This window comes from Sylvia atricapilla, chromosome Z (genome assembly GCF_009819655.1).
Source record: "Sylvia atricapilla isolate bSylAtr1 chromosome Z, bSylAtr1.pri, whole genome shotgun sequence".
Classification (NCBI taxonomy): Eukaryota; Metazoa; Chordata; class Aves; order Passeriformes; family Sylviidae; genus Sylvia; species Sylvia atricapilla.
In genome coordinates, this window is record NC_089174.1 from 50,839,335 (window position 1) to 50,850,887 (window position 11,553).

General features: G+C 38.5%; 1 protein-coding gene across 1 annotated transcript in view; it reads left to right on the forward strand.

Moving 5' to 3' along the window:
- The window catches only part of KIAA1958 (KIAA1958 ortholog), a 61,091-nt gene extending 50,245 nt beyond the window's left edge, over positions 1-10,846 (forward strand). The window contains exon 3 of the mRNA XM_066338689.1: positions 8,551-10,846. Within this exon, the coding sequence (XP_066194786.1) occupies positions 8,551-9,593 (1,043 nt within the window). The 3' untranslated portion in view covers positions 9,594-10,846. The remainder of the gene's footprint in view (positions 1-8,550) is intronic.
- The last annotated feature ends 707 nt before the right edge of the window (positions 10,847-11,553 follow it).

Genomic DNA, 11,553 nt, shown 5'->3' on the forward strand with positions numbered 1-11,553 from the left:
AAAGAGCTGCTCCTCAAATACTGCTTTCTGAGCCAGTGAAGACAAAAGAAATATATGTGTTAGAAGTGTGCTTGGAATTTCTTTATGCAGGTTTGTAAATTATGATCTCTTCATAGAGTTTATGCCCTTTCTAGCTTGCTTCGCTCGTACTGGACAATATACAGTGAAAGGTAAAACCAAACTGGTCTGGCTGTGCAAAATCACCAACAGAGAATTTTGGAAATGATACATCAAAGTTTCTAACAACACAGTTGGAGTACTTGGCTAAGTTAAAGATGGTGAGAGAAAAAATACTGAAATACAGTTCTTTGGGGTGCATATGCTGCAATCTGTATTACCAGAAGCAAATGGCATGACCTGCCAACACATTTCCTCTTCCCCTGGGTGAACAAGTAGATAGTTCAGACAGAATTGAAAAGGGTACTTTTTGATTCACCACCAATGGCACTTTAATAAAATAGAGGAAAAATGTCTGCAGTCTTTAATAAGCAATATATCAACCAAGTGCTGTCAGCCTATGTAGAGAGTTTCACAGTATGATTTATTGTGTTAATTACAGTTGAGTGGGCCTCATGCTCTTAAGTCTGAAACTGCTCACATTCTCAGCTTGATTTAAGAATATGCTTTAGCCAAGACTTAAAGTGCAGCTTATTATTATTAATGTAATAAAATATTTATTACATTCTCCTTTTCTTTGTTTCTCTGCTTGTTGCCCCAGTTAGACTGACTCATTTTGAAACACTGTTATAAATTATATTTCAGATTATAAGGATTGTCATCTGGTTTTAATCTCTCTCTTTGGTGTTATGTTTTATTCATATCCTTTGTTCTTACTCTCTCTTCTCTCCCCCTCATCTTTATTTCTCTCCCATATTTCCCAGTTCTGCTTCTCAGGTGCTGTCTAGAGTGAACCAAAAGCAGGCAAACTTCATAGCTCTGTCTCATCCCTTCCAGACCTCTTGTATTGCTTTCTCAGCTATGCTTATTGAAGATAATTCTTTAGTGTGATGACATTAAAACTGGTGGTACACTGTAGCTGAGAACATACTAAGTCTCTGGTGATATGAGGTGGCATGTTTTACATGTTTTACATTAAAATTCTTCTTACAGAAGACTAAGGGCCTGTTTCTCATTCTTCTTCCACAGGACTTTCAACTGCAGAGAGGCACAAAATTCCACTGTGCCAAATATTCTAAAATGCTATATAAATTTCTACCTGTGATTTTGTGCAAACTAGCCCAGTAGTTAAATTTCTTGCTGAGCAATCATTGCTTCTGAGAGCTATTTACACATCTATAGATCTCTCTTTCTCTGTAAGAGCATGGAAATGGAGAAAACTTTCCAAAAATGTAGACGCTTGATTTTGTTATGTAAGAAATGGATTTTTGCCATGAGAATTGTATAATTTTCAAATTATAAACTTAATTCAGTAAAAAAATTGTGTCTCAGATCTTTACCATTTTTCTCTCCTCATTTTTGTTTTTTCTCATTTTCTTTCCTCTTTTCAGCTTTTGAATCAAGTAACTGTATACATATAATTATTATTCAGTTCTATCTTCTATACATATACTGACTTAGATGGGTTGATTTCTACATAAGCAGATACTTAAATATAGGGACACCAATCCAGAGCACACTTAAAATATGCTTTGTGGAATTGTAAACTTACTTGGGGGAAAAACCGATACTCTGCTGAAGATGTGTATGAAACACTTTCCAGATTGGTGCTGAGCCAGGTCCTCTTTGAAAATGAATGCATCCCTTCTGCTGTGCATCACCCGACTTCCAGTTCTCAGGGTGATGTAGAGCATTACCATAATTCCTTTAATTCCTTCTGCCACAAAGCATTAATTAACATGCTTTGAAAGGGCAACTTTTCTTTGCGTTGCTAAGAAGTCATGGGTTTAAAAAAAATCTGTTTTCCAGAGTTAAATATTTAATCTGGATAGAATAGAATAGAATAGAATAGAATAGAATAGAATAGAGTACAATATATATAATATAATATAATATAATATAATATAATATAATACAATATAATATAATATAACATTACATTATATAGCATTTATATTATATTATATTATTATATTATATTATATTATATTATATTATATTATATTTTATTTTATTTTATTATATTATATTATATATAACGAAAATAATTGTCAAGAAGTGTCTCTCTTATTTAGCTTTAAAATGAAACCAGTACCTGGAGTTTTTTAACAGTGCCAGCCACTAACTGTTTGGAAAATTTTAGAATATTACATGGCTGAATACAAAGATGCATGCTCAACATACAGCTGACATTAGCTTCACATTATAGGTAATGTTTTCCCACTTACCAACTCAAATTTCACCAAACTACCTGATTTGTTGAACCTGAGCGCTGAAAGAATAGAAATTATATCTTAGAAGTGAACATTGTTGAAGGAAATTTAGTCAGTTATTTTGAAAGGAATGGAGTTTCACATTTTTGAAGAAGTTTTCTAATAGTTTTGGGTTTAGTAGATTGGTAGTATAGAAGATTCTAGGTGTGGCTTTTATATCCTCCACCTCTATGAAGAGTTGAGTCCCTGAATATCAATTATATAAGGTTCCAAATAATTTGTTTTTATTTACCTCCTGTAAAGATAATAGCTGTGGAAATAAGAATAGGATGAGGCATGGTGGGAAGACCTGGAGGTGGTTGCAGGGTTAGTTACAGTCCAGCTGACTGATTTGAAATGGGCCAGATAAAATAGTAGATTCCACTCCAGCTGCCAGGAATGCATATTTTGGCTGTACATTACCTAAACACCAGATAAATGGATTTCTTAAAATATTTTCTGCTTCTTCCATTTTCCATATTGTGTCCAAACTGTAGCATCCTGCTGTGCAGTGCGGCAGTGTTGGGCAAGCCTTGGGAGAGCTGGAATTGGTATACATACTTCTTCCTGTCAAATGGAGGTTGAATCTGGGTAAATGTCCCACTGTGGATACAGAGGAAATACATGCCATTTTGCACTGCAGCAGTTCATGCCAGTGTATCTCAGAATAGCTTCAAAAGGAGATAGGAAACTGTATGGCCTCATACCACAGAAATGCCACTGAAATTGTTCAGTGGAAGAAGGGAAATGCAAGGTAAAACTGGAATGCAAACACTTCTCTTTTCCACTACCATGATGAAACCAAAACCAAACAGCTATATGAAGTGAACCAGTGGGAACATTTTTGTGCTGGAATGGCTCAGATATCATGTGCATCAGGTGGAGAAAGGAGGCAGCCTTGTAAAAATTGGAGTTCCCAGGGTGCTGCTGTTTTGCACTGTTAGTAGCAATTGATAGTATCAATTGCAAAGAAACGGTGATGTGGTCAGTCATAGGAGAACATAACTTCCTAATCTCTTGTCATAGATAGAAATTTTCTGACATCTGAGGATTGTGCAGAAGTCCCATTAATATCAATCTGTATTTTGTTGTTGGCTTTGCTAGTGGCAAAACTGCATCTGAAATCTTTTGAAGCTGTTGTGAGAAGGTAGTGAAAGAGAACATAAACTGGAAATCAGCTCTAGTGCCTGAGTGAGCATTCATTATCAGGTCATTCTATACCCTGCAAAAAATGCACAGGTGACAAAAGTCTATTTTAAGTGACTTTACTTTATGGAGATACCAATGAATAAATATTCCCAAATTCATTTGTTTGCAGTCTATGTCTTTTTTTCTTTGATATAACATAAAGCTTTTTAATTTTAGAATCATAAAACATTTTGCAGATGATTTCACTGGAGAAGGTTAACTGAATAGAAGTATAATTTTTTGGTATATATTTTGTAAATAGTGTCTTTCCTAAATGCATATTAATTAATTCTCTACTACTGCAGATTTTACATGTTAATGAAAGATTTTTCTGAAGATGTTGAACTAGAGTTTAACATTTTAAATGTGAAAATAGAGTTTAACTTAATATAGTGGGAACAGGGAACTTCAGCCGTTAAACAGAATTTAGAAACAATATAGAGGGGTAGGGCAGACATTCAAGAAAAAAATACAGAAGCAATTTCTTCTACTTAATCTCAGGATGTTTCTGCAAATGTTTAGAGGCACTTCTGCTGTGGACACCTGCTCTTACCCTCAGCCTCATTTTTTGGCAGCAAGAGATGAGAATGGCTTTCACTGGTTTATTATTGTGATATGGTGAAAACCAGCTGTCAGCTTTTTACCTTTGGCATGCAGAACAAATACGAATATTCCAGTATGCTCTGGTATGACAGTTATACTCAGCTGGTTCTGACAGGCAAGCAAACAAGGCTTCCAGGGGGGAACATTTGTCAAAGACTCATGCAGCTATTCCCCACACTGACACTGTATGTTGGAGAGTGTCATTTGCCTATAGATACGTTCTTGAAACAGGAGAGGACAGGAGAAAAAGGTAGGAGCAGGAGTGGTTTATTTGAATAGTTTTAGTGGGCTGCAGATTGCCACAGCCCAAAGGCTGGATATCACTGCTTTTCAGTAATTGCAAAACAGGGGTAACAGCCAATCTACAAGGTGCTAGGGAGTGGAGAGAAGGCACTTAGCTCCATCATAGAGATAGGTGGTGCTTCATGTGTGGTTAACTAGGCTTTTTCACTTGAATGAAACCATATTGGTGGAAGCAGGCCTGCTGCAGAGGCATTTTCCTGGTCAGGACAAAAATTTGGCACGGAAGTCTTCAACTGGTGATGAGATTACTCCTAAGAAAACCCACCTTACTTTTATATACATCTGTGAGATCTCACTGCTTACCATATGCAGAGTTTAAGGCTATTTGCAATAACAACTCAGGTTTGTGACTCCCACTGATGTCACAAATGCTCTCTGAACATTAACAATCTGTATCTGTCTGTCATGAAAGCAAGTGTCTTTCCCCCTACCATATGTAATTACAGAGGTTACATCCTTTTCAGGGAGTCCAAATGTGTGTATGTGTGTGAGCTGAAATTAAAACAAGCATGAGTTTGATAACTCCACTGATAATATTAAGTCTTGGCTGTGTTAAAATCAGATTATGAAAAGATCAGAAAACAGCTGTTTCTCTGTGGGAGAGATCATCTGATGGTCATGGGCTAGCCTGGGACATCTGCTCCCACTAGGTTGTCTGTTTAATCTCTGCCTGGTCACTTTATCTCTGTCACTACATTTGAACTAGAACATCTTAAGTACTTGTCTCTTTCAAAACTTGTCGTCGTGAGTTTACCCTGGACCCGCCAGTAAGGTGGGTTTTACTGTCTTTTTCTGCCACACTCTGGTTTTCTTGGAAATGAAACTCTGATTTGGAATATGATAAGAAACACAAGAGCTTTGTGTAGTGATGCAGCTGAGGGGGCAGGACCTCAGGAAATGTATCTCCAATTAATTTTTTTATGCCTCTGCTTGTAGTCTGTAAAACATGGGGAACAGCACTACTAGTTCCAAAGGCTGCATTATGATAAGTAAAAGACACTAAGGGTAGCTTGGCTTCATAGATCAATGATGACAGTAATTATTGATTGATTGGTTTAACCAACCAACTGAGAGAAATTAGACTGTAACATGAGAGTATTTGTCTAGCCTAACAGCAGAGACACACAGAAGACTACAATAAAGGTGGAAGCATATATAACATATATATGGTGAAAGCATGTGTAACGCCTGTCCATTCTCCTATCCCACATCAATTCACAGCTTGGGGACGTTCTGATATAGAGGTGTTTTCTAGGAGTACTTGGTGACTTTTTTCTGTGGTTTTACCCAGTTTTGGAACCCATGCACACAAGCACACTGAAGAGTTGATTCACTGAGTAGTGGAGGTTCAAGAGCAAACAAGTTTATGTTTGCAGTAGTCAAGGAACTGATGTAGATACCCACCAGTGTTTCCAATAGTTTCCACCAGCTTTTTTTAATGTTTCACCAGAACATTAAAAAGAGATTTGGTCTCTATTCAGCAAGCTCAGCAAAGTAAGACAAAGCAAACATCTGGGAACTGTTCCATGGGAAACTCCCTGCATTTGTGCCATGCTACATGTTACATCACCAATAATCGAGTGGTCTTGTAGATAGAGAATAATCCATTACTACTACTTCAGCCTGGGTTTACAGCCAAAGTAGAGGTAGGTCTCCTCATGGGGCTACAGGAAAACCTGACCCATTCTTTTTTAACGTTTCCCACCTGATTTGTGAAGTAACACACAACACACCACTGCAGAATACAGTGTTTTGGGCTACTGTTTTGGTAATGTAAGTCGGGAGAATCTTTAATTCAGCATGGGTTTTATAACTGTTAGCTATAGATAGGGCAATTTCCTTTGCAGATTAAGGGAAGATGCTGTAACATAAATGACTGACTGGGTGTCACTGCTGTGTTGTGACAGGCTGTCCTCTAAGAAGAAGTGATTGATGACATTTATAAAGCTGAGCCATTATATGTGCTGTTTATATTGAAATAGAACTTAGGATGTGGGCTGTCAGTCAAAGCAATAATTACTTACACAGTTCTATAATAAGTGGTGGTGGGTGCAGTGAACAAAATACCAGAGTAAATGTTTGTTTTGGAGCTTTGAACAGGGCTGTCTCTTTGCTTCCAGCCTGCATCTAGCCACACTAAAAGGATCTATTATGTACATTGCCTAAAGCGTTGAGGCTTCACTATGGGCTGCTAGGAGCTCTTTGTTACTGACATCACTATTAAAACAAGTTTCTGTGTCAGGCAGGTGACATTTCTTTTTCCCCTGGAGCACAGTTCAAGCAAACCTCAGTCCTTTGTGGCAGCGTTTTTTTTTCTGTCTACAGAAGCCCCAAAAGGACTCAGTTGCAGATGTCCACTTCTCTCTGCTTTGCAGAGGATTTGAGAAACCCCTCTCAATGGGTGAGTGGTGTGGATGCAGGATGCCTCTCTCTGATGACAAAGCACCTGGTTGTGAGGGTTGTAAACTCAGTCCTGCTTCCGTCCTGCTGAGAAGTCCTGGGGCAAATCATTCCCTATGCCTCTGTCTGCAGATGTGGTATGGAGGTGATGGGATGAACATTCTTGAGAGGTGCTCTGTAGATTGGTGGAAAGAGAAGCTGCCAAGCTCTGCACCAGAGTTTCTGAACCACAGAGAACACTGCAGGTGGGGTACAGAGGGAGAGACTGCCTTCCTTTCTCTGCTACCTTCTCCCCGGCTAATAGGCTTGCAGGGAAGAGAGGAGCAAGTGTCTGAACACTGGTGCAAAGCCGTGGGTGTGCTACGCAACCTGACATAAGCTTGACCTGAATGACAGAGAGGCAACCGGAACTTCACCTGGTCTTGTATCACTTTGTGTGTGTATCTAGGGTGAGAAACACCTGGTGAGGTTTGCTATGGTACTGGTAAAAGGATGCTAGAATGTATGGGGTTTGCAATGAGACCTAATAAAAAATAATTTGGGTTTTTTTTTTCTCCTCTTCTGCTTGTTGAGTGGGAGAAACAAAAAGTATTCTACATATAATTCCATAAAATAGTTAAATAATTGAATTTTTCCTTCTTTGCATATGCTGTTAAGTTTCTAAAACCATTAATATTTATCACATTCAGAATGACAGTTCCACCTATGTTGTTTAAGCTGCATTCTTGTTCAAACAGATAGTTTGTACATGCCAAGAGAACAGTCCTTAGAAACACATATCACTTATAAAGCTTTTCCTTTTTATGCTTCTCTTACGATCAGCCACAAAATCAGCTGTCAGTAACAGCTATTGTAGCGGTAGCATCTGAATACTGTGTTTTGATATGTCATTGATTGTAAGGATCTATGAGGATAGCCTTTTAAAGCAATATAAAATTGTTTCCAGGATTTGATTTTTCTGCAAAATGAAAAGACAGGGCCATAACTGTACTTGTACTCTCACGGTACAGTTTGATGACACAAAGAGGCTGTATAATCATGATTTTTTTTTCATATGTTTCCTAATGTGAATGTATTAACTATATTAACTATATTTTCTTTATTCTTGTAAATTTGTAAATTTGTAGTAATTTTACCTGTCACTTCTGTAGGATGTGATGCCTTATTTTCTACTGTACATTCTGACTATATTTATTTTACTCTTAAAAGTGAGCGTGATTAAAGATAAATATGATGCTTTTTTTTTTTTTTTTTTTTTTAGGAAAAAAAATATAAGCAGTACAACCTCTGGTTTCACAAATGAAAGAACTCTGAGACTCTGAGTGGGCTTATTCCTGAGTTTGGGCCTTGCACACAACATTAGGATTCACAGAAAACCCTTCCACTTTGCCTTTGTTGTAAAAAGCCTATTGCCTTTAATCTCAATGCTTTCACAAATCTCCATGCACAAAACTGTGTACCAGTGTTATGAGGAGCTCCCTTAATTTTGTACCATATAGTATGTCATTTGTTAAACTGAAGTTGGCTTTTCAGTCATGTGACAGGTATGTAAAGATGCTTACCAGTGCTCTTTGTGAAACTGATTTTAAGTTCTTTCCTTTTTAAGGGAATTTGTTTTAGGAAAAAGTGCATTATATAAACTCACTGCTTCTGCTTTCTCTTTTCTGTCCCATTCTTCCTGTTCCAGACCAGGATGAGAGAGCAGCAGAACTCAGCAGGGAGCAGAATGAGAAGACCATTCGCAGCACACAAACAGCTCTTCGCAATTTCCGAGAATTCCTCATTTCTAAGTACCCCTCTGAGACCCGGGAGATCTATGTCATCCCCTGCAAAGAGCTTGATGCTTATCTTGCGTCCTTCTTTGTGGATGCCAGACAAAAAGATGGGTCTGAATATGAGCCAAACAGTCTGGCCAACTATCAGTGTGGACTGGAGCGGTATCTCAAAGAGCACAGGTATGGATACAGTATTACAAGAGATAAGGAGTTCAAGAGATCCCAGGAAGCTCTAAAGCAAAAGCAGATAGAGCTGAGGTGTAAAGGCAAAGGAAATAAGCCACACAAATCCATGAAGCTCACCTTTGCTGATGAGCTCATCCTGCGCAAAAGAGGCTTGTTGAGCCGATATAACCCTGAAGGGCTTCTGAACCTTGTGTGGCTGAACAACACTAAGGCATTTGGACATTGCACAGGTTTCCACGGGTCCACCCTCAAGTGGGGAGACATCCGGCTGCGGGTGACGGAGACTGGGTTGGAGTACCTGGAGTGGATGGGGCCAGACAACGGGGACGTGAGTACCAAGAGCAAGAGAGGCGGGACGGACTCGCGGGTGTACGCCACACAGCACTCCCCGCAGACCTGCCCCGTGCAGGACTACAAGGAGTACGCCCAGCGGCGCCCTCCGGCCATGCGCTATGAGGATGCGCCTTTTTACCTCTCCATCAAACCCGTTGTCAACTTGGCTGCACTTCACTGGTACAACTGCCAAGCCCTGGGGAAAAACAAGCTTGCAAAGATGGTGAAGACGATGTGTGAGAAAGGCAACATCCCTGGCCGCAAGACAAACTTCAGCGTCTACCAGAGCTGCAGCACTCTCTCAGAAGCTCAGAGCAACCAGCTGGTGCTGATCTGCAATAACTTGAGCCAGCAGGCTGCCCAGTCCATGGCAAGCTCCAATACTGGCAACTTCATAGTGTCAGCATCCTATGACTCTTCATCTGACACGACTTGAAAGAACACTGAACATTTTTTTTCTTTTCCTTTTTGCTTCAAGCAGTGAATTTGTGCTCAATAACACCCATCAGCTGTGATTGTACACTATTCCCCCTCGCAGCCTTCCCTCCAGTGTTAATTCACTTTATAAGAATATATAAACATATAATATATTTTTCTTTTACAAATAAGTCTAAATAGTTTAGAATTACTAACAGTATTTATAGTGTTAATGCAAAAATGAAAGGTACTTATGGGTTATAATATGAATGCAGATTTTAAAAGGATAAAAATGGTTCTCCGGCAACACAAGATAGACTGAAAATACCATTTTTAACATGCACACATTAATGAGTGTAAATCCCCAGGGAGGCTTATGTAGCAGTTCTGTTCTAAAGCATTTTTTCAACTTAGTATTTAACATGACCTCCCACAGTGGAGGAGACAAACTTAGAATTGGCTGCTGCTTCTTACCTGCTAGCTTATTCTTGATCAGCAAGACAAATGAGAAATACATTAGTGTAAGTTCACAAAACCATATACAGCATTTTTTTGTTTGTTTTTATTATGTTTCCTGAGGCTCATTTACACTGCAAAAATCTTGAAGTTAGTCAAATGCCATTTTTAGCTTTTGGGTATTTTGATTTTCTGGGATCAAAATGTTGCTGGTGTTCAGGCTAAAAAGTATTATTCTCAACAATATGCAAAAGTATAATGGCAAAACCATTGTCACACAAAATTTTACCTCTTTAAGCATAGGTTGTTAGTATTTTATCACTGTGTGTATGTAATGTAAAATCTATTGACATAGAGCACTCTTCCAGTATTCTGGGAAAACCAGCAGTGCAGAAAAATCTGCAGTCTTATCCCAGCTGTACAGAAAAATGGCATCATCGATGTCTTAAGCCATCATTTGAAATCCACAAAACAATAGAAAATGTAATGATATTTCTACAGCAATTTTAGAACAATTTCTACAGAAAGGTAAAAAGCTGGATAGTTTTAAGCGGTGGAATACAAATTTAATTTAGCTATACATCGTCTGTTTCCACTGTAGACATGGAAAATGTGCATGTGAATGTGAAGGCAGAATTTGAACCATAAAGCCTTGAAATAGCAAGCTCTGCTGTTCTACTTTGTAATGTAGTTGTTCTACTACAAGTATGAGAAAAACACTAACAAATTCAGTGTTCCAGTGAACAATTATAATTCTTGACACTTAAAATTAGGAACAGTACTTTCAAGTAATTAAATGTAGTTTAAGTTCCTCAAGGATGTTCTAGGGCTGTGGTGAGGCTTTTTTTTTGAGTCTGCTGGGGTAATTGAGTGCCTGCTGAAGTCAATGAAAGAGACAACCTTGGCTGACTTCTGCTGGGTGTTGGACCAAATGGCTTTTGGAGAGGCTTTCTTGTTTTGCAATTTTTAGTCATTGTCTTTCTTTATGCTTGTTTGTCTGTATTTCTTCACATTCCTACATATCTTTCAAATTCTTTAGATCTACAACTGTGCAATGACTTTAATCATCACTAATTCCAAAGAAGAGGTGAAAGAAAGGTAGCAAATAGAAATAGAAGTAAGCTACCTAGCACCTTTAACCTTTTTTTCTGTGTTCCTAGCATTAAATGTACCTGTGTGAGAGAGAGGTGGCAGAGTGCCTGCACCTCACTTAAGCCTTACTGAAGGTATGTTTTGGGGATGAAATAGATAGTAGACGTGCCACTGAAAACTCTTAAGGGCAGAGATTTCCACTATAATATATATCTGTCCTCCAGGAAGCTTTATGCAGGTGGCACAACCTGGCTGTGATCTCTTTTTTTTTTTTTTTCCACATATAGCAAAGCTGGTACAAAGTCTTGGTTTTCTGTGTCTGACACACCATAGTACTGTAGCCACCAGTTCTACAGTCTTCCATTTACAATCTGCCGTCTCTCAGGGTAGGCAGTGGATTGGTACTCACAAGCAGTTATTCATATTGTAGA